This window comes from Diadema setosum, chromosome 16 (assembly GCF_964275005.1).
Source record: "Diadema setosum chromosome 16, eeDiaSeto1, whole genome shotgun sequence".
NCBI classification, from domain to species: Eukaryota; Metazoa; Echinodermata; class Echinoidea; order Diadematoida; family Diadematidae; genus Diadema; species Diadema setosum.
In genome coordinates this window covers 13849420-13874123 of record NC_092700.1, presented here as the reverse complement: position 1 = coordinate 13874123, position 24704 = coordinate 13849420, and the positions used below count along the sequence as shown (strand labels likewise).

The 24704-nt window shown below is 37.2% G+C and overlaps 1 protein-coding gene across 1 annotated transcript in view; it reads left to right on the top strand.

Moving 5' to 3' along the window:
* LOC140239594 (solute carrier organic anion transporter family member 4A1-like) overlaps window positions 1-24306 on the top strand; it is a 45881-nt gene extending 21575 nt beyond the window's left edge. The window contains exons 3-11 of the mRNA XM_072319425.1: window positions 8707-8911; window positions 9876-9978; window positions 13496-13617; window positions 16448-16702; window positions 18436-18631; window positions 19134-19293; window positions 21008-21210; window positions 22042-22106; window positions 23423-24306. Of these exons, the coding sequence (XP_072175526.1) occupies window positions 8707-8911; window positions 9876-9978; window positions 13496-13617; window positions 16448-16702; window positions 18436-18631; window positions 19134-19293; window positions 21008-21210; window positions 22042-22106; window positions 23423-23742 (1629 nt within the window). The 3' untranslated portion in view covers window positions 23743-24306. The remainder of the gene's footprint in view (window positions 1-8706; window positions 8912-9875; window positions 9979-13495; window positions 13618-16447; window positions 16703-18435; window positions 18632-19133; window positions 19294-21007; window positions 21211-22041; window positions 22107-23422) is intronic.
* The last annotated feature ends 398 nt before the right edge of the window (window positions 24307-24704 follow it).

Below are 24704 nucleotides of genomic sequence, written 5' to 3'. Positions count from 1 at the left end.
AGCCTATTTATAGCAAGAAGAACTAAGCCGAGGTAAATTGTCATTTCCTCTTGGCTATGGCCTATGACAGGTTTTTTTTTTTTTTCTGATCGTTCATTCTTGCTCTTGGTTTAAGGGTGCTTTTAATTTGTGAATTTGAAGGAATATGCGCTGGTACTCTCACGTATACCTTTACCTTTCTGTTATCCTAAGGTGCTGACATTGGATTGACGCTGAGATGAAGTTAGGGTGATCGCGTCGCTTTAATCGAAAGGTCGTCATGATTACAGAGAGACTAATTGTGTTAGTGATAATGATTACGACAAAGAATATATACGATAATGATATAACAATACGACACGAGTGTGTAGAACAAAACAAAACATAATTACAATCAGGCAAATGCATGGTACATGTAAAAGTATTATGCACGGTTACAGTTATCACGTTTACGTTATTTCATAAGTTGACTACTTCAACAATGTACACGTAAAGCATCAATTCATTCAATTCGCTTAATTCCGTCGCTCTGTAAAGTTACCTCTAAGAAAATGCAAGTTGATTATTTTTTCTTCGACACAGCTCGTTATCTAATATTCATTATTATCTCCTGTATTCCCGGTTTATTCCTCATTGCTGTCAACTGTTATGCAAATCACACGTGTAAAAAAAATGAAGTAAAGAATATGGTAATATTCGGCAGACTTATTGTGTACCATTACGGTGACATGGGTAAATTTCAGACTTGTGCTCTGTAACATGCATGTGACTTGTGGAACAGGTGGGCTATGGCGACAGATACAGATCTTTCAAAAGAAACGATTTGGTTATTACATTCAAAGACAAAAGATCTTTGGCAGTCTGTCTATATCATGGAGGTGGCTATACAATGTAGAGTCTCCATTGACAGATTAGGTCTTTGTGTCCGAAACTTGCAAAAGTACTGGTATGCAGTTTTATATATGCGAAACAGGTCTTATGTAACCCTTATGCCTAATGGTGTGACTGCATGCATGGTCTGGCAAAGGAAACGCGAAATGGCTTGGAAACAGGATCTTGGACATGCAATTCGTCTCCATTGATATGAATGTGATGACATAATAGCCATGTTCAGACGTGTTTCTAGTCGGAGTAAAAATTTATGGCACGGCAATTAAAATTCAAATTAATGCATATCCTACCACGACCCTTATGTCCACACGACGGTCGTGGAAAGAAACTCCGACCAATCTATGTGCGAGGGTCGGTGTAACTTCTGGAAGTGGTAGCGCCGCGCACGTCGACCATGCGATTGTTTTTTACCAGTGGCATTTGTCTCCTCCATTCTTGTTGATGGAAATTTCTGCATGAGCGCTAGCTTCTTCGTCGCGATCGACTAGGTTAGAATTGCACATATACTCGCAAAATGTCAACATTGCGATTTGACCCAGGAAGTTTTACCTAGGTCGTAAGGTATGTAAGTTCATAGATACTCCGAGGGCTTGTCCGCACGGGCAATTTACTCCGACCGGCTAGTCGTGGTAGCGAGATACTCCTGAGAAAACTCAGGAGTATCTCGTTCGGAGGAAGAGGTCGTGGTAAGTTCCTCCGATCGGAGGAAGTTACCATGACCTTGTTCAGACGGGCACTACTCCGACCCATCCTCCGAAGTTCCTCCGACCAAGCTTCCTCCGACCCTTCCTCCGAAGTTACTCCGACCAAAACTGCTTCCGTCTGAACACAGCTAATAATAGCGCCTTTATAGGAACAGGTTCAAGGAAACGTGCCCATATACCTTGTGGGGAAAGTTTGGTATGCATATTCAGAGAAAATGGTAGAAATGCAAATCGGATAGAAAGTATTATAATGACGGAATTTCAAATTGCTACGCGTTTTTCCACGACAAAGTGAAACGAATCGATACCCGAAGAATATGAGATAATGTCAAAACCTCAGGTTTTTATTTGTACACGAGCATAACAAAATATCATAACATATCAGTATAGCCCTATATCATCGACAATTAATAGTTTCATAACCATTACCATAACCTTTTTTTCCCTTATAAAAATGTCATCATTTACAAGTCTTCTACAGAGTCACTGTTATGGCTACAGTTTCTCTTTTCTTTTCAAGAAGACATCCAGTGAAGATTTCGTGAACATAGTAATCGGAAGATTGATATCATCATCACCTGTAGTCGTAAGCAGTATCATTTTTTTTTTTCGTGAAAACATGTAAAACTTTGAAATTTCGTCTTTTGTGCCTATACTGGAGTTGAGTTTCCACTTTAACTCGTGTTTGCCTGCATTTTCTGGTTTCCGTGACGTGATGGTGGCCGGGGATTGGGGCAAGGGGATTAAAGAGGAAGTGCGTTTGAGTCTGTCGGGTAATACAGGTTCTGCGTCTAGAACCTGGGCAGCCGGTTGCCACCTTCGCACCTCAGGAGACCTAAGGTTAATGTCACGTTTGTGGATCGAAGCCACGTAGCCATGGTCTGGCTGGATGATCTATAATGATTAAGCGCAGTCCCAAACAATCAGCAAATATGTTTCAACGTCATTCCTGGGGGAAATTATATCTTTTCCTCCTTCGTATATATTAAAGTTAATTGCTTATAAGAGAAATAAGCGCCTATGATTAATAAATGAAAAAAAAAATGTATTTCTTTTTCTGACCTTGCTTTGAAAACGTTTGCAAAAAAGAACACCAAAAAACAAAAACAAAACATGAATGGGCCAAGTCTCTCATCTCGCATTTTCATACATTATTTATATATCCGGACCTATGTGATAATATCGGGACCTATATTACCCGACAAACTCGAACGCACTTCCTCGGGGATTCTCTCTTTCTCTGTCTTCCGCACACATGCAATCAAGATACATACATTATCTTTTTTTTAAATGGAAATGTCTTAATATGTATACTTTCACATGTCCCATATAGAAATGCATCAAATCACGTGAATGACGTATTGTAAACGGTCCCCATTCGAACATCACAGTCACTGACCTGATCTGCCGTTGTCTTAAACATTGTCTCATCAAAATTGTTTATATCCAAAGTAAACGGGAGCATAAATTCAAATCTGTAACTACATTTTATAAACGGCTCAAGCACACGTTTATCAAAGTGCCATAGTTATTACCTGAAACTGTGACAGATCGCTGATTGTGAATAACATTACAGCAGACCATGAAGATCGTTAACGACTTCTTTCTTTCAGGGCGATACACAGGCAAGATAAGTCGTCATGTGATTCAATTTTCTGAAAAGGATATCAGTCGGGGCTTCAGCAACCCAGGCTCCGTGTGAGGCTTGCTGAGTAATTGAAAGAAATTAATGATGATAAGAAACGTTTGGTTTAACCCATACAGTACAGTGAAAATAAAAGTTAAGTCTCGGCATTACAGACAGTGATGATCACAATTGTAACATTAATGCTAATGAAGATAATGATATGAAAACGATATCAACGGAGCCTGTGTAATATCTCGCCAACTTACAAGGGCTGAAGGAAGACAAAAAAAGATGAGGAAAAACGAAAAGAAATGGAAAGGCACATAGTTATTGTATAACAGGTTTCGCTCGTCTCGTCTTTGTAGCTTTCGAATGAGTTTATTGTTAGCTTATGTGTACAATCTTGTGTTTCTTTGTAAATTAACAGGAATACAGCTGCCTACATTATTTAGCAAGGCCTGCTACCTACCTTCCGCTCTAACCCAATGATACTTGCAGTAATTAAAACAGGATTGTCATAGCTGACACAGAGGAGAGGAGTTAGACCTTTGACCCACTTAGCTTTGAGGATTATGATGTGAAAATGTGTTTTCTTTTTTCTTGTAAACCGTAGCAGCTCTTGTTTCCATAAGATTATTATGGGCAAGACGAAAAGATCTTCTTCTTTTTTTCAATACATGTATTTACGGTATACAGATACTATATATTTCATTTACAGTTATTTCCATTATTACATTTTGTACTAATTTTGTGCCATTATGTCAAAAGTTTTATTGCAATAGCATTTTCGTTGGAAATTTGATAAACGAAAAACTTTGTGAAAGATTACAAATCTCTCCAATAAATCTTTATTTTAGGAAAGAACTATTATACTTGCGGGCATATAAATTTGCGAAATGAAGTGAAATCTTGGAGAAGATGGTACCGCTGAAGGTTCTCATCCAAAGGATCATACGATCTGATCCCGGTACCGGATCGATGAAAATAAAAAAGGATAAAAATATCAATGAATAGATGAAAGAAAATAAGGACTTTCCTGATCGATTGCCTTAAATGATAAATGAATTTACCTATCACTGTTTGTTTGTAGCTGTAAGAGAAAGTTCATCACAATATATCATTTTTCGAGAAAGACATAGAAACATCCCTCCAAATTCTAACCTGGGTCTTACGCCGTCGAGATTCAGTAGGAGTGCTGTCCATTAGACACTGTTTGCCCTTTTGCTGAACGCCCTTTTGCAACCGGATGTACTCAGGACAGAAGTTCGTCATAGGCGAGACACTAGGTTTAAGTATAGCTTTAGACGTAGAACCATCCCTATTGAGAACTACGGATGCCTGTGAAATCTAATATTCCCGCAAACAGGGAAACGAATAAGTTTTACTTATCCCAGGTTAGCGTTCTATGAGTATTTAAACGAAATGGATGTATGAACGCAGATAGACTCAACGTAAGAAATGTATTTCAAGTAAGTACATTTTTTTTTGTAACAAATTTCATAACAGGTTTACTACACATCAGGCAAATCAGGAAAAAGGAAGAAGTGAATTTGTGAAGAAATTCTTTAGAGATTTTAGAAATGTAGGGCTAGCAAAAGAGAACATAGATTTGGCACAAATAGTTCTAGCTAAAAGCAAGTGTGGACTGCTATAGGTGGGATATGAGTGGACAGAATACATTATAATATTATGTACCAGTAGACTTATCACGTCGATTAGTCTTGTCGGTATATATTGCTCGCTCTCTCTGCCATGCATGCACATTCCTACACTAGATTAACTATAATTTATACAAATTTAGCTCAATATCAAAACAAAATTTGCATATATTAATGCATTTTGTAAACGGGTTTTTATAAGTCTTCGGACTTTTCACCCGTCTTTTTTATCAACCCAATCTATCCATCTATCCATCCATCTATCTATCTATCTATCTATCTATCTATCTATCTATCTATCTATCTAAAATTCTTCTGACTAATGCAAAGACATGTCACTTTTTGCGTAGACGCCTACATTCCTTTCTTTTGACATCTTATCAGTATACCAGGAGATCAATCTTGATCTTAATTTTTTTACACAATGAAGTAAAAAGAGATATGCATCTCAATAATTGTCCCATATTCGCAGAAAGCACGCCGCTCATTTTACTGAATTAGCAGAGTTAAACCTATGGAATAATAAGAAAAGATGATTGTGTTCACATTATGTGTTTTATGGAAATTATCGTATATTACAGCATTTCCACGTCAAAGCTATGAATTTACGAGTTTTTGTCGAAATTAACAATATACTGCTCGAGAATTTATTTAAGTAAATTTTTACTGCTATCATTTTCACTGAAAAATAAGGTAGTGACGATTTTCTGAATCATTGTGATGAAAATGAAAAAGAAAATAAAAGCTTAAAACGTGACCCTGTTTAATCATATTTATTATTGTGTCGATTCATTACAATTTTCGCTTCATTTCGAAATTTCCTCTTCAGGGCGACATATTATTTTGGGGTCATTTTATTTTTTGTGTGTATTTTCATTTGTTTCACCTCTTTTCTTATTGATAGTGATCCCTCACTCTCTTGTTGCTAATATGACAAAGTAAAGCTGCTCCTGTGTTTGATCATTCCTTTTTTGTTCATTTATCAATATCATCCTCAGTTTTCCATCGTTCCTCGAGTTCCTAAGCTTTATAGCGCCGGTTTCTTGTCTCGAATTGTCATTTATGAGATAATGATCCCACAGGGACAATCAAGACCCCGAGGGGTCCATGATGGGATGAAATCCTATTGCTACAGTAACTATTCAGTGTCCTGGAAGATACTTAAATTGTGAAGACAGGTTAACCCATTTGGGTCACGAAGAACGTGCTAACGAAAAAAACATAATGTCATTCAAATTATCCCACTTGGGAGCCAGAAGCAGGAACCCATATGACCCAAGCTCTGACAACTTTTTCTCTACAAAATATTGAGTGACGATGACTTGACAGATGCAATATAAACATTGCTCTTGGCATGTGCAGTTCCGGGGATGATACCCAAGTTAATGGTAATTCTCAAGAAAACTTAACCTTTCTTTTCTACTGAAGAAGTCAAAGATGGCATATTAACGTATACTTGGCAGGAATTATTAGCAGGAGTCCGAGGGGACATTAAGATACTTAAGTTGTGAAGGCAGGTTAACTCATTTCGATCTCGAAGAACATGTTCGGAGCTCGTCGCTTTGTTTACGTATATATACACATTTAAAAAACCCATGATCGAATCTTATTTAAAATTGGCTGGAATATAATGTTACTCAAATTATCCCACGTTGGATGCTGATCATTTCTATCTGCTAACTTTTTCTCAGCATTTTTGAGTGCGATACATTGACAGGTGCAATATGAACGTTGTTCTTGGCATGTGCAGTTCCAGGTTTGACCTCAATTAGATCAGATAGGGTATAATCCACAAGAAAACTAAACTTTTCTCATCTACTGAAGAAGGCCAAGATGAGATTTTACGTTTATAAAAATTATCACCAGGGGTAGGGAATATACAATGTTCCCATGAGAACAATTCAGGAAAGGCACCGGAGGTCTAAGGAGTGTTAATTTCAGTCATCATCTACTCTTTCTTCCTGATGCAGACAGAGTGCATCATAGCATGTAGAGGTAACGTTTTTATCCAAAGAATGCGCGTAATTCCTGTCTAAAGGTAGTCATAAAATGTCATCTCCTCGATGGGATTCGAATCGAGGTTGCTTGAAATTTGAATTGTCTTTGATAATTAAGTTTGAATCATTTTTAAGCATAAGGTGAGGGTGACATCTCCACGTTATGCAAGTTATCTCTCGTTTATCAATTTTGTAGGGTCATATCAACTTTCTTACCCTGGAAAGTTGATGGTTGGAAATACAATAGCCCAAACAATGTGGGCACTTCTCATCTTTCGTACGTTTGATTTTATAAATAGATACCAACAGTGATAGTTTTATACAACGTGTGTCCTTTGTGTCAAGTAGTTTACCGCAGACTATATAACGATATTAACCCTACGTGGCCCATACGAATTTAAGAAATAGCATCATTGTTATAGTTGCACCATGTATTCAACGACATGAATTAGATTCCTTCTTATCTCAGAAAGCTGACTAAAAGTTTCAGGTACTGGTATTATTTTCATTTCTACTTCCGTAGATATCATCATCGCTTATTGCTTGTATGCTGAACTTCCCTATGTATATGATTATTTTCCTAATATGAAATGAGCACAGGGAAAAATAATTATATACATAGGGAAAATGGGAAAAACGGATAATTTTTGATATTCTAAGAGTGGAAAAGTGGAAAAATGTTTGATTTTTTTTAAAAGAAAATCAAACATTTTCATTTGTTTCCATTTTCCCTATGTGCGCAAGGAAGATGTTATCGAACATGAATGGTTTAAATCCCATGAGTGTATTGACGCCATCTTAATTCAGATAATATGTTAGTAAACCTCAAATATTCTAAATTCAAAATGGCAATCCAAAAGGTTTGGATGAAACGTATATCAGAAGTGGATAAACGTGACAATGTTTGCCAATGATAATGTCACAAAGGGTAATGATAACAAAAGATTACCTGCGACACCATCGAAACAATTCCACAATATGTTATTTGAGTGTAATAAGAGTGACTACACTGTATTTTTATTGGAGAGAGAGATTCTTAAAACTGAATTCGACTGGAATGATGTTTTGAAACAGAAAAAACGAAAACTGAAAAACAACAAATTAAAGCAATGTTGGTTCAAAACATTACATTATAGTATTCTACCCTTTAGATACAATATTTTCATATGGAAAATTATAAATGATACTTTGTGTCCTTTTTGTTCCGAAACACAATCTTACAGTAATTTTCTTTTGGAGTGTTGAAAAGTTCCTTTGTTTTGGAAAATTATCATTGCATACATTCAGTTTACTTTTAGAGAAACATTTATGTGAAATGAGAAGGTAAATAGATCATTGGAGTGGGATCAAAGGGTCCAAAAGAGACGAATATAAGCAATATTCTGATATATGTCCAATATGCAATCCGTAAGCAGTACAGGACATGCATAAAATGGCTTCAAAATATGGACTATTTTTAGAAGTGACATACTGTTAAATAAAGGTACTGAGGTCTTATATCACACACACTAATGCAGATTATGCACTGTGCAGTATATGTATTTATTTTAATTTCGCTTGATGTTATTTTGGAAATGAATAAATAGATTACCTCTGCAGAAGAAAAAAAAACCCAAACAATCATTATTGTTCCTACATGTTTTATCAATTCGATTTTGATTTGACATGTCTCTCACACAAAGACGCACACAGTATGACAGATCCTGACATGAACACGGTTATATTAACAATGGCAAAAAAAAAAAAGAAAAGAAATCAATGAAAACATCGTTTTCGTCAAGTATGTGATTTTACAATCTTTTTATCATTATGATCTGATCATTAGGACTCTTTCTTTGTTTAATTAACAGGACGAAATCTGTCCTAACATCTCCAATACAACATCGGGAGGGGTATGCGATGACGTAACGTCAGCTGATGACTCGATGCTGCCCTACTATTGGCTCTTTATCACTGGTCAAGTTCTTCATGGATGGGGAGGCTCTACGCTCTACACCTTGGGGATTACTTACATGGACGATGGTCTCTCTTCAAGCACATTCGGTCTTTACATGGGTAAGAACATGATCATTAAATGAAGGACAATAGCTTTCATTGTAAGGGATTTGCACTATATCTGTAATCATGCAATGTCTTAAACAGTCACAATACATGTGAGAAGAGTTATGCTGGTAATCACAGAAAAGGACGTTATTGTAGAAACAACATCACTAGTAAGTAGGGGAATATCAATGAGAAAGTGCCAATGTTTCACCACTAGTGACATGTTAGATATGTTTCGATGATGGTTATGACATACACAGTAATTAATGTTCAAACGTTCCTGTAACAGACGAAGCAAAGGACAACTCGAAGTCCCACATTCAGTTATTACTTGGTCTTATACAATGCGAACATTATAGCATTATGTTTGCGTAAGATGAAATAATGGATGGTCTCTTGACCAGAGGACAACGCAGATTTAGTGTCTCCCTTTTTAGCTGTTTTGAAGGGGATACCATATCGTGTTTCTGCGATGTGACTAACAAGGCTATGGTCTAGCCAGTGGAGCGAAAATGATACGATTGATCGGCGACTGAAAGCAAGTTGTAAACAAGTTGGATTGCCTTGATCCATTGCAAGGATTGGATGAAACTGACATGTGCGATAGATCTGTTGTTATTTACCATTGATTGTTTATACATTTATGTGAAAGTGAATATGGCTGAATGACATCATGACGGCCAATACTTCAGAATAAGAGCATGTGTTTATTTGTATTTACGTAGGTGGGGTGCAGCTTCTGCAGCTCTTTCGCTTTTTGATAAGAGATGATAACTGTTGTGGTTAGTTTTTCGATCGCAGTCGGAGATTCTTAAAAAGATGAATGAAATAAAAAGGTAAGGAAGCACCATCAAATGATGCTTTTTTCAAGCTTGATAATCATGTCTGTAGTGTAGAGGAGACAACAGAGAAATTAATCTGGTATAGAAGGGCGTTCTGTCAGGCTTTTTTTTCCTTCCATTGTAATGCGCCACAGGTATCTTCACTGCCATGAACGCAGTCGGGCCAGCTCTTGGTTACATTCTTGGTGGGGCAATGCTTTCCGAGCTGTACATGGATGTCCTTACATCAGCCTCAAGGTTAGTCCACATCTGAAATAGAGCTGTTACTTTATTCTATGAATATTTGACAGTCAACGTCCCACTAAAAAAAAAGTCTCCCTAAAAAACAAGGCTTAAAAAGTCACACATTGTACAAAATGCGATGAATTAAGGCTAAAAATACATTGTTTTTCCTGTGGTTGCTTCCTTTAGGAATGTTGAAAATTGATATGATTTGATAGGAAAGTAGAAATTCGTAGACAGTTATTCATCTGAAAAGAGAGTAATGAGAGGTGAAAAGTCAAGATTATATTTAATTGTACATTTGCAAAACAATGTAACTCTCAGCTGTTCAGCTGTTCTTCAAATATTAACATCCAGTAGCGATGTAAGATATGTTAGACAGGGTATAGCGGTACAGTTACAACTATTTTCATTAACATTTATATATAATTAGATATATAAGTCAGAGGTCACAAGTCAAAAGTCAACGGTACTGTGGTTATAATGATAATTTCCATCAATGTTTGAGTTAGGAATGTCCAGGGTTAATTTCATCAGGCTAGAAGGCTAAAAAATGCAAAAAGATTATAGGCCTATTTACCTGAAATGACAAGGGAAAATGTCAAAGGTTAAGATCAAAATAAATGACGCAAAATTTTATTTTGTTTAGGTTATAATTTTCTGCCCTTGTATTCCACTAGGCAAGTCTAATAACTATCCAATGCACTGGAGATTTTTTTTTTTCGAAGAACATTATTTTCTTTGGTGCAGAAAGAGTTTAATGTCAATCCTTGGAAAGTAGTCAAGATTGATTAACTTCATCAAAACGTAAAGGAAGGGTCGTGTAGGCCTACTTATGGCACTTATTGTGATTGCGTGAACAGCGGAGACATCCCATTCGATAACATGTCAGTAAAATTGCACTAGTCTGGTCTTGAATCATTATTTTGCAATGTCTACCTGCAGCTGACGCTTCCGAAGAAAAGCACGCAAATAGAGAACGACCCGTGAAATGGACCATTGATTCGAATGTAAAATGTATAACCATCCAAGCAGAAATGATTGGGATAGTAAATGAAGTTCGCTTTCTTTACTGTTACTTACCCGTCGCTATTTGATATGGGACTATACCGTATAAGAGTCATGCAACCTTATTCAAAACCCAACATACATTTTGAAATAAGAATTGCCGATCGGTAGTTCTGATATCTCTCTTGGGAGCTATTTGTACGAGTTATAAATTATCAAGCATTTTCTGTCATCCTGTTTGAGAATGAGGACTAAAATCAGTGAATATTGTTGTGGAAAATGAGTAGTCGACAGAATTACAGGGCAATTTCATTATACTACAAATGTCCTATGTCAGAGGAGACTAGGGAAGTTCTTACAGTGGATTGATTACTTTGGAGTTGAATCTGCCACGCAGTGTTTGTCCGATAATGAATGCGAAACTTATCGCATATTGTGTCTTTTGAGATTCTGTCGCCGCCTTTTGCAGCCACGAACGGCCAATCATGTAGCCTTTATACTCTCGAAGTTGATAACGCTACCTCTAAGCGACATATCTCCGTTTACTGTCCATGTTTTCTTTTATTCTTGTTGTTCTTTGCACCATTACCAATCCATTGTTGTCATTCCAATTGCATGTTGTCCTTATAAAGTATCCTGACATGATCCTGAAAAAAAAAAATACATGCCGACCCTAACACAATAGATATACGTGAGTCATGATCGTCCTGTCTGTGACTCATCAGTTTTAGCCTTATTTCATTTCGTCTTCGTCATGTTCGCACCCATTATACATCAATTCGACACAACAATCCCATTGCATGCCCTATAGCTTTTCTTCAAACACCATCGTAACTGTCAATTGTACTAGGATGTCCCTAGTCATTCCTTCTTTCTTTCTTTCCTTAATTCTTCCTGTCTACCTGTTGTTTGTCTTTCTTTCTTTCTTTTTCACCCCCCCCCCCCTCTCCCTCTCTCTGTCTGGCTTTCCGTCCATTTCTCTATCATGAAAGCATCCTTTATTATCACGATTGCGGACAAAATGGTCCACATTTCGTTAGTTCTATGTTGCATAAAACATACATTTAAAAGCGAATATGAATCTTTTTACATTTGTGTCCAATCCCCGAAAATAATACATCTTTTAACAAATACTAAATCATTTTCCAAATGAAACTGAGTGTTTGGGAAAGAACGTCATGTTCAAGATGGTCCTTACGCGCAACTTTATCCATCCATTATCCAAAGACAAAACTCTCATATTGTTCGCTGAATACAACATGTGTCAGAAAAGACTTGAATATCAAACAAATTATGTTCTTCTTCTGAGTCATGCAGCCGAAAGATAAAGAAAAGCTACATTTGAGTGTATATTTCAATCGTCGTATCAGATGACAACGTCAGGAACTGTGCAGTCCCGCACACAATGACATGCCAATAGAGACGCAAAGTTTTGGTAAACAACGGTTCAAAGATATATCTTTATGTTATAAGAAATGTCAAATTATATTTCACTTATTACATTATGAAATGCGCTGTATGTCCGACCTTTTTGTCCGTTTATATCGAGTTGCCTATCCAAGTAAATGAAAAGATTAATATAAAACAATTACCGATCACAATGATAATGAGAAAAGCAAACACACATCACGATTCATAGACAAAGATCACCCAAAAATTACATGCCTTAAAACTAATTTATCAGCAGTACTGATACCAAATGTGAAAAAAAAAAATAGTGTGATTGCAATTTCACTTCATTCATCTCTGTGTTTTACCCATCAATTCAAGAATAATATTTTTCCTTTGTCGCTTACATTTTTTGAGTAACACCCATAATCGATATTGAGAGGAGAATGAGAAGAGTGTATGTTATGATCTGTATGAGGTAAACATCCCCCCCCCCCCCGCACACACACTTGTGTCATGGACCATTAGCTTCAGCAATGACGACCCATTAGAGCTAGATTCCTGAAACTGTAATCGTGTTCACCGCCTTCTCCAATTTACTCGACACGCTCCATCCGCCCTCCGGTCATTAGAGGCACGATATACTTTTGGCAGATGTTTGGATGAATGATATGAATTATATGACAGTGCGAAACGTAGTGACATGCGGCAGCTGATGGTGATTATGGCAAGGCGACTGGTAATTTCGCACACCTACCTCTTGTCCCATGTTAAAACTGTTCTCTTGGGATATACGCCAACGCTTCCCGCAGTTGAGACGCTTCCCGCAATACGGGACAAAAATTACTTGTCGGAGAGAATTTTACCTGTGTCTGAATCATATACTCTGTCTTAATGTTCAATACAAAGTTCGTACATCTTTGAGAGAAGTAGAAAAGACGGGGCAAGAATTTAGTCTCTTTCCTGCTTTGTGGAAACATTACTGTTGTGTGCCTTTAGCGTTCCTCAGCCACACCCATCCACAATCCATAATGATAAATGGATAGTGAATACAATGTACTCATGTTACTTGACGGATTTTGGTATCTTGATGCTCGTTATCATTTTTTTGTCTCTTACTATATATCTTTGGCAGTCTTGGGATCACAGCCAACAACCCGGTGTGGGTCGGTGCCTGGTGGCTTGGCTTTATGATCAACGCCGTTCTCCTCTTCGTCATTGCTCTTATCTTTCTGGGCTTTCCAGAGAACCTTCCTGGTGAGATTTATTGGCCTTCTCATGCTCTGCACGAATCCCTTTCTCCACTGCAGGAGCATAGTGTGCTGTCTGTATTTTTGTGCTTTGTTTACCATGTTTCTGTTTACACCAGCTTTGTTATAGCATGGACCTTGTAGGGTCCATGGTTATAGAAACGGGGAAGCATTTTTTTTTCTTTTCTTATTTGGTTTAAACGTAGTGGTTATAGTAGGTAGTTCAATGAAAAGGGATGTGATAAAGATGAGAGAAGATAGTTGCAAATAAAAAAAAAATCCATTGGGAAAAGAAGAGGGGGAAAAGGAGTATCAAGATATACTCTTTTCGGCAAATATGAAAACAAAAAGATCAAACATTAATGAAGACTGGCAAAGATTACTTTTGGTGGATCTAATCGAAACTTTGTTGCACCTTCCTGTTTCCAATGATTAAATTATTTCCTTTGTAGCAAAACTTCAATTCAATTCAATTCAATTCGTTTATTCATCTCATTTTCGGATAAAACAATACAACAGTATTGGATTTTACAATACACAAAAGGATAATCAATCATTTACATATAACAGTGAAAATGAAAAAAGAGAACTTGAAAAAAGCCAAAAGGCCTTGTGAAGTAAGTTCCCTTACGATTATGCACAAAATGATTGATTTTTAAGGTACAAAGTGTATACATGGACAGAAAACCAGCAAATACAACAAAACATAACATAACAAAACAAAACAAAACCATAAGACAAATGATATGATAAATTGACTATGACTATGTGTGATTTGCTAGAAGGTATATTTTCAAAAATTTCTTAAATGAGGACAGGCTATTGCGTGAACAAATATCTCTAGGAATTGAATACCAGATTAACGGAAATTGGTGACGTACGGAGTTTGAAACCAGATTTGTTTTTACTACCCACATATAAAATCTATTGCAATTTCGTGTATTGTATTTATGAATTTCATTATTAGTTGAAAACATACATGAAATATTATGAGGTAACATATCTTTGAAATAATAAAATCCCAAAACAGCGGTATTATAAGTATACAAATCAAATATATTCAAAGTATTAAATTTACGAAAAAGAGGAGCCGAATGAGCAAGATAATGACTACCAGAGCATATTCGTAATGCTTTTTTCTGCAATTTATGTAAAACTTCTATCTTGGTTTTATTATATTTGCCCCATACAGATACACAATAATTAAGATACGGAAGCATAAATGTATTATACAGCAAAAAAAGTGCAGACTCTGGAAGAATATTTTTCAATCTATATAATATACCTATACATTTAGATACCTTATTTGCTACATTCGTTATATGTACATCCCAATGCATATTACTCTGAATATAAACACCAAGAAAATTTACCGAATCAACTTTCTTTAGAGGAAGAAATAGTTTCCCTTCCACAATGAATAAAGTTACATTCATAGTCTGCAACAAACAAACAAACTAATTAAAGCGTCGTGACATTTTTACCCTTTAACTTACTGGAAGAGTTCCCAATTTGGCTCTCTCTATCATTATCATGATATCTGGAGAACTGTCAGTTAGAATATTAGTCTTCATCATCCAAACGTGCTGCCATGCACCGATGATTGTCATCAACGATCGTTGTTTGGATTATGCAAGTGAAGGCCATCCCAAAATACAAGTGATTGGTGATAACACGTGTTTTGCATCATCACACATATATCCTCTTTTCTCGCGATTGTGGCTCCAGTTTTGGCTCGAGTTAAGGTGTAAGAATAGCTCCTGAGGCCTATATTGAGTGCAGGTGCGTGATTCGTCGTCGCCACAATGTCATGACACAGTCGTAAATCCCAAGACCAAGAAAAATTAAACGAAGAGAAGTATTGAGGTCATTTTAGAAATCGACGGTTTGACGTTTAGTTGCTTTCTGTGCGATCGATTTGGAATAGGGAACTTTTTATCTTGGTTTTGATTTTGTTTTTGTTTGCTTTGGGGTTTTTTTTTTCTATCCACGGAAGCATGTTGATACTGTATTCTGAATTTACTCATATCCAGATTACTGCACGCTTGACATCACCTTCTGAGCTTATTGTTTTATTTTTCTCTCACAAATTAGGTTTATGTGCTTGGTAATTATAAAGCTGTCTTTCATGGGGTCTCTGTGTGTGTGTTTGTTTGTTTGTTTGTTAGTTTGTTTGGGGTGGTTAAATAATGTAGGAAACTTACCTACGATTTTATACGTAACAGTCTGGAGAATTTGAAACTGCCAAAATCAAGGAATCGGAGATTGGCCACATACAAATGGTGACGAGTAAAAGTATGATTTGGATACAGATTCGGATCTGGCTGCCAAGTGAAGATTGTTGTTGTTGTTGTTGTTGTTGTTGTTGTTGTTGTTGTTGTTGTTGTTGTTGATGATGATGTTGATGTTGCTTGTTAGCCGATTTGCGAGAGAATTGGCATTGGGTAGACCCCCCCCCCCCCCCCCAGCAAAAAGCTAGGTAGGCTACGGTCCCAGTGAATAGTGTTGTTAGCTATTTGTTATCAATATGTGGTTCATACATAGCTGTGGCATGCTTCCAGATATTATGGTCACATCCTTTGATATGCTATTGTGCTGCCATGAAAACTACGCAATACCATAAACGCAGGAAAAGTAAGGCGATAATTTCAGATGTGAAAATAATTCATGTTATACCTTGAAGCAAAGGTTCTTCAGAAGATATAACTGTGAAAATCTCATGGAATCATCCTTGATCTGTTGTGTGATAGTTTTTCTTTGCTCACTTAAAATTTAGGGAATGCAAGTAAAAGAATAAAGTTTTCATGTCTTATCATAATGCCTTTTATCTTATTCAGTTTCAAAAGATGTTCTCCTAGAGAAGAGGGTGGAGTCACAGGATGGGTGTGATTTCCAAGCCAGTGAGGGCTTCATCCAAACTTTGCGGGAGTTCCCTGTCGCCCTCTGGAACCTGGTGAAGAACATCCCATTTCTCTGCATCTGTGGGATGGCCACAACGGAATGGTTCGTGAACGCCGGCCTGACGTCATTTGGTCCCAAGTACTTCGAGTCTCAGTTCAACATGTCAGCAGGACAGGCAAGCAATGACATAGGTGAGTGGAAGAAAAAGAAGAAAAACAAAGAAAACTAACGAGGTGACAACGCACCTCTCATCTGGATTGCTTATCAGTTGATTACTTGCTGAAGTAATTTAGGATACTCAAGTCATTTACCTTAAAATGTGTCTTGGAAACTTTTACAGAGAATGTCAAGGGAAACTTAATCACTGGATTTTTTTTAACTGAAGACACTGAGAATAAATGTGAGGTTTTCTATCACAAATGCGTACTGATGGTCTGTGTTACCATGAAGTACAGCTCCCAACCACTCACGCAACGTTCCAATCATCTTTGTGACATACTGCAGTAGTACATGTCATCCGACCGCCGTACACGCTCTAGACAAACTACATATTCCTATAACTATACAGGCCTATACACCTAAAAATGTACATCTCTATGATATCTGTACAAAGCAAAACAATATCGACGTTGGCAGGATTTTTCTTTTCACGAACAAATTTTATTCATATAAGTAGTAGCATTCATGTACGAATAAAAGTCATTTTACATGATACATAGTATAAAATACCCTGTATGACAGACAGTTTTAAACCTGAATTAGATTCCAGCTAATTTGGGATACAAAATTTGGGGGACAAATTACCCTACATCGACGTAGATAAGCACTGAATTGATCAGTGTTTTAGTAGTAGCCATAACAAAAAATCATGGGCATGCTCGAGCAGGATTCGAACCTACGACCTCCTGATCTCCGGACAGGCGTCAACTGCCCGACAAGAAGTGTTGGTACTAATCCTTATAGCGTGCAGCGGGTACTGCGTGACTATTCAAATTCATGACATTCTTCCTTCGAGATGTCAATCAGTTGCAATGAAAAACATCTCGACGGAAAAATTTCATGAATTTTAAAAAATTGGGGGGGGGGGCTGCTGACATGTGTTCGTCTATCTTCTTTGCTTGCTCAAATATCTAATAGGTGACAAAATGAGGAAAATGATTTCTTTTTGTATCTGGCAGAAAGCATTAATTATTTTGCATGCAAAACATGACATTGTAACATTTAAGTTTTTCTCTATAAACAAATATAAACATGCCTTTAATAATTTGAACTAATTCTGCAACATAATTTCTTGTATATGAGCAATAAACCTTTGTGTAACATTGCATTCCCAAAACAAATGTGACATTGTTTCTGTGGAGCTCGAACAAAGTGCACAGAGGTCTGTCTGTGATAGAGATGGAAAAAAGTAATCTATCAACCCCAGGAATTCTATGTAGAATTGTGTGTTGAAAATAACGAAATCTTTTATCTAAGGTAAATTAATAGAGAATGTCGCATAACTTAAGGCAGTCTAAATTTTATATAAACTTTATATCTTTATCTTTTTAGTTTTAGGTGGTTGAACTGTTTTATCGCATAGTTTTTGACATATTTCGACGTATTTTGATCATTTTGAACAAGTTACATATTGCATATTCTTGTTGCGTCTTTATTTCGTTATCATTCACAGATTTCTTTCAGTTTGGTTTTTCCACCATTTGGGCATGTGAACGGGATTGCTTGAATGGCCGGAAAAAAAAATATATTCCTCAAAATTTTCAACAGGCATCATATTCGGCATTTGGCCCAACACTGTTCAAAACTTAAAAAGTTGATGGACAGGAAACGGGTAAAAACGAATTCTTGTAATGTGTCTTGAAAGACTTTGGCCACTGTCTCGAATAGAAATGATTAATGCTTGGTATTTTACCCTCGAACGTAGGAATAATAAGCGTCATGGCCGGTATTGTGGGAGCAGTCGTCAGCGGTCTCCTGATGAAAAAGCTAGACCTGTCGATGAAGGGCCTCCTAAAGCTGAGTCTGGTTTGTGCAGTGGTCTCTCTCGCATCCCAGTTTGTCTTCATCTTCCACTGCCCAAATGTGCCCTTCGCGGGTGTCACGGTCCCCTATGGAGACAGGTGAGCTACATACAGCTATGATCCACTCCCCATGTAATCCCCTACGTCCACTAACCACACCCCTTGCCTAGCAAAGACAGTCACGTTAGTTTTTCCAAGCTTTGCGACTTTCATGTCATGTCGGACAAAGTGAATACATCAGTAGGGTTATTATGATACCAGGGTTCTTGTCGTTGTTGTTGTTTTTTTTAAAGGTTTATGTGAAGCTATGATAAACTTTTATTTCACGTATGGCTATCTTCAGATACTATCAACACCTTGTAATGATGAACTTCATAAATAATCGAGACATAATTCAATCAAGTCCTTTTGCAAAAGGCATTAAGAATTGAAATTTTGTCACCACCGTAATTGTCAGCCTACTCGCACTCTTTAACGATGCTTTTGTTGTTGTTTTTTCTACTCTCGGTAATACCCTATTATTGGTTCCGTACGTCTGCGATATGTTGAGTTGTTTGCATTAAGTATAGTGAGATGGTGCATTTCCGTTGTTCCCATACAGGACAGGATCACTAAATAGTACTTCACTGACATCATCGTGTCATGGACAGTGCGCATGTTCAGAAACATTTGACCCCGTGTGCGGAGCCGACAACGTCCTATACAACTCTCCTTGTCATGCAGGATGTGCCGCCCAAAATCGAACATCCAATGGGGTAACGGTAAGAGCCGTTGAATTATAGTACTGAATTCTTAAGCATTATATCATTCCCCCCATTTTTTTTTTTGTCTTTCACCCTCGATTTAAAAAAAAAAACAGACTAAGGGTAGTGTTATTCTTCTGTTACACGTTTGCCCAATTGAGGAGTGAACGATAACACGCTATGCCGGTGATACAGGAGTCACTCCACCTCCCTTAGTCACACCTTCCAGGATAAAATAATATTGACAGACGTATGCTTTATTTGCCTTTCTCGCCATCCTCCAACTTGAGCATTTTGGACATGTACGGTGATTGGCAGATGTGAAGCCATCTCGAGCATTAAGATTATTCACTTTGTGTTCAATTCACCGGAATACGTGTTGTATCTGTCACAGAGCTTTTACGAGTAGGTTCGACGGATGTTTACTGCTGTTGTGATGTCCGTTACAACTGTCGAAATAACTGTCCTGTATTATGACAGGTAAATTTTCGGTGATTATATGCTTTAACGGCTCCATAGATCGATATATCTTTTTGCTGCAATTTAAACGACCTATCTACATAACAAGATAATTTCTTTTGCGAGGTTTCTATTCGTTGCCAGTGAAACCAAATATCTGATGAAGGCTGTGTACGCAATCTATTCCATACAAGACCTTTGGACTTGATTTTGATATATACACGAAATTAATTGGAGTTGCTAATAGCAGTAATTATTTGGAGGACCATTTCAGTTTGGACAAAACGAAAAACAATAGGAAAAACGAAATACTGTGAGCAGTTCAAGTACTAGACAACTTCTTCTCGTTCTGTTCAGAGAGATCATAGTGAAGATCAGAGTTTTTATCATTAAAAATGAATTTAACTTGAACATACAGTAGTTATTATAATATTGTAGTTGCTATGAAAGTCAACATCCATTCTTCTCTACATACGAAGACATCAATTCAACAAATGAAATATATACCAGACGCAGGTGTCATGTAGAAAAATATTATATCGATTTTTTTTTTTTGTTAGAAAAAATAATGGGGAATAAGGCCTATGCATGAACTCCTAGTATGTAAGAAAGCACAATTATCGAGTTTATTCATAATGGAACTGAAAGACATACACACACACGAATCACTTATGCACGTTCTCGTGTTCTCTCGTCATTGTTATGTCGGTTTAATGTTACTATCACTTAATATGGGACGATAGATTTCATTCATACCTGCTTTGTTTTGATTACTTTCAAATCTGCCTCGTATGGAATGTTTTCTTAATGACAAGGAAAGTTGACAAAAAGGGATGCTTGAATGATAAACGTATAATAGACAGCTCAAGAAATTTTCATCATCAGCGGGGAAAAATCATATTCCTTTAATGATACCAGAATTTGAATATCATATAATCCGTTATCCAATATTGATTTCCCTTATAATTTTGGAATTATAAAGAGTTTTATCTCTTATTGCTGTACATTTGGGATTTATGACGCTAATGCATTTGTAATGAAGGAATCAAGGAAAATTTTCCTTTGAAATAATTCATCATCAATATCTTTCTTGCATTATTCAGTAGTCTCACCAATGGACCGATAATGGCTCCACCACTCGTAAGTAGGCCTGCTGTTGTTATTTATGAATGAAAATTCGCGTTCTAATGGCTTTCCGTGCGCGATGTGTATAAAACAGCTGTTGGAATCCTTTAATGCATCTTATTATTTCCCAATATTTTCAAACAATTAGATCTACACCCAGTGCACGTGCATCGCCGACGCCTTGCTGATGGCAAATGAGACGAGCGCCGCTGCGGCAGATGTCGATGCAATTGCCACTAGAGGACGCTGTTCACAATCCTGTTCTCATCGCTGGATTTTCTACATAATGATGTTCATTTCATTTACATCGACCACAATGCTCTTGGTTCCAGCTTGGACGGCAACTGTCAGGTTAGCCAATCAGGCTTCATGCCCGCACTCTAACTTGCGTTGTTATTTTTTGTTTCCTTGAGAGATCCCTTTGTTTGTTGCACACCTTGTTATTTTGTTGAGCTCTGCACTTGTCGATGACATGATTATGTAAACTCACCCGCGTGTTCTGAATTAATACTTATCCAATCTCGAGCCTTGAAAGCTGCTTTAAAAAATAACATCTTTATCATTTTGGTAAATCCCTTGATTTCAAGTTGACAACCGAAGGGTCGTTGGCTTAATCATGACCAAACGGTCAGTGTAGACTTATTCTTTTTTTTTTTTAATGTTTGGCATGACTGCGTGGAGATCACTCGCTGTGCCAGAACATTTCCATAGATTGTTTATTATATAAAATATAAGGTCATAACGTAGATTTCGGTATAACATCTAGGATGTCATATTATGTTCCTATGGTCGGGTAATCAGTAATTACAACAGTTTTTATGAAACATGACAAAGATAAGGCATTTTGTATATCAGAAATAATGTTACCCTTCAGTAAGATATTAAACTTTCATCCTAACGAAGCACACATATTTAGAAGCATCTTAACTTGAAAATGTTCACAACACATCTTGGTTTTGATTTGGAAACACCAGAGAGAGAGAGAGAGAGAGGGAGATGGAGGGAGGGAGAGAGAGAAAATGCGTCTTATAAACGACGCTAATTATAATAATAGTTATTCTAAGCTTCCTTCATAATGATAAAATGATTTGGGAGGATTCGCTCACCTCATAATGATCATCATTGATGATTCATCACGTTTGTTTCTATTCTATGTGACTTATCTTCCGTCCTCACTCTTAGATGCGTTGCCCATAGTCTTCGAGGATTTGCGCTCGGTCTCCAAACAGTCATGTATGGAGCTTTAGGTAAGAATCGTCTATTCAAAGCATTATATTTCTCAGTAGGCACAATGGTTAGTGTGCACTTGAAGGCAATGAACATTTTTTTTTCCAGAAATCCGTGTCTGCCACGACCAGTGATTGGGATAACATATAGGACTGGTGATTATATACAACGATATGCAAAAAGCAACAACAACAACGACACGTGACTGTGATATACAGGTGGAATTTTTGTCAGAGTAAACGGGAAAAGCAGCGCTAGGATTGTAAAAGTAACGCCCTGGACTCGTCTATGTTTTATTACCCCATGCGTCATTTGTATAAATCTTTTTATGTGCTACATATTTATAGGGAGGATAGCACTTACATTGTATAATTATCAAAGTTTCAGTAATTCAGACACTGCAAATATAATTATTTCTTCTATGCCTACACCCCACGCCAAAGGGTAACGGATTTTATGATTTTGAATTCCCGTCCATCCAATCCCGTCCTGCCAATCCGTCTCTCCGTCCGTCCGTCCGTCCGTCCGTCCGTCCGTCCGTCCGTCCGTCCGTCCGTCCGTCCGTCCCAGATCTCGTTATCGCGATTCACGATTTTCGTGGCATGTATTTGATGGGCTAGATACTTATGTGAGATAATGAGATTGTCCAAGAAAGAAAAGACATCCCAGGCGACTCCATAATACATTTGAATTTATCTTTTTGGGCATTAACTCGCTGGTGAGTTGACACTCTGATATAATTGATGACTCCATGTCCGTTTGATCTTGATGTCTTGTCTTATCTTTAATTCAAGTGCGAATGACAACGTAAAGTATGTATTACCATAACCTTGTATGTTTGGTTCAAATCAGAATGTGAAGATGACAGAATGAAAACAAACAAACAGCCGCCTTATGCTGCAATAGTTATCTGAATGTGGTCTTCAATGGGGTTGAATGTGTGTAATTGAATGATGCTACAATTGATAATATTAGAGAGTCCCAAGCTATCCGATCTCTTGCACCATTCTGTACATTATCCCAGGTAATCTACCCCTGATCATGAAAAAATGGCTTGTCCGAGAGACTATGAAATCACATTTTATTCACATTATAACTCTTCTCCGAGAAGTTGAAGACAGATCAACCGTTGTTCTTTTCTTTTTCCTTTTGCATTGGACGTCAACTTCCAATGATATCGATATCTTACTGGACCAGTAGTCATGTTTGTCATACGCTTAACATAGAACTATGAGATAGTTAAGTTATAAAACCTAGTTTCCACTTTGAATAAGACGCATTGCGCTTAACAGTGATATGATCTTTTGTCTTTCTAAACTATCTGTAATGGCTTTAGGTACCGTGCCAGCTCCCGTGATCTTCGGGCTTCTCATAGACCGCTCCTGCCTTCTTTGGGAAACAGGTTGCGACGGCTCCAAGTCATGTTGGCTCTACAACAACCAGAAGTTTTCTCGCTCCTTTCTCCTCATAACCGTACTTTTCAAGTCTGTCACCTTCGTCCTGTGCGTGGGAGCTCTTTATTCATACAGACCAACCGAACATCCTGCTAAACAAATCCAAGCGGAGAAAAAGCAAACCCAGCAAAAGGATTTTGAGCGATCGCGCGGATCTTTTTCGACGAGTTTCCGCGACAAAAGTTACACAGTAAACACCTGAATGTGTCGGTATGTACGTCAGTTATTATTTCAAGGTGGAGACAAGGCACTTGATTATTATACATCAAGCTGAAAACCTTCTTCAGAATGAACTGTTGCGTATTTGGAGCAAAGCGCTGACATTGTTTTCTTGTTTAGTTCAGTAACATGATACGTAGCCGAAACAAATCGGACGCAGCATTTGTCGCCAACTATTGTTGAATTAATGCCCCGCATTACATCAAACATGGTGTGTTTCCCCATCAACAGTTGCTAATAGTCTGCTAGGTGAGGTTTTATCCGGATTTGTACACAATCAAAAGTTGCTAATAGGCTGCTAGGTGAAGTTTTATCCGGATTTGTACACATCACAAAAGCGTTTTGTGACCTATATAGATGTTGTGGTTATGTGCGTATAGATTCAGCATTAGAACATCGTTCTGTTACTGGAGCGCTGACGCCTTGATATGCTAGTCGCTATGCATGCTCTTAATCTTGATTCTAAATAGAATAATTACCAATGAGAGTATGTAAGTTGTTTCTCTGTGTATTACAAAATATTTGACTGCTGTGGTGGTATTGTCAGATCCCAAAGAAACATTTTGAAAATAATGTAATCATTTTTCTACGAATTAAATTATGACCGTCATTCAAAATTCTATGCAGTCTTTTACGTCGTACCTAATTCCTATACATGTTAATCTATCATGCCAGCTCAAGACAGTATTATTCTTCGGAAGCTCAAACTGAATAAAAATTATCATGTATGTTACGTAAATCCCATCGTTGGTATGCTTCCCTACCCAGTCCGTAATATATATATATATATATATATATATATATATATATATATATATATATATATATATTTCATGTGGTACGTCAAATTTATTACAGCATCGCAGTCATTTTTCTACCGAAAGCGATTGAGCAAAATGTGAGAGTATGTTTTCCAGGCGATAACATGAAATGTGTGTGTGTGTG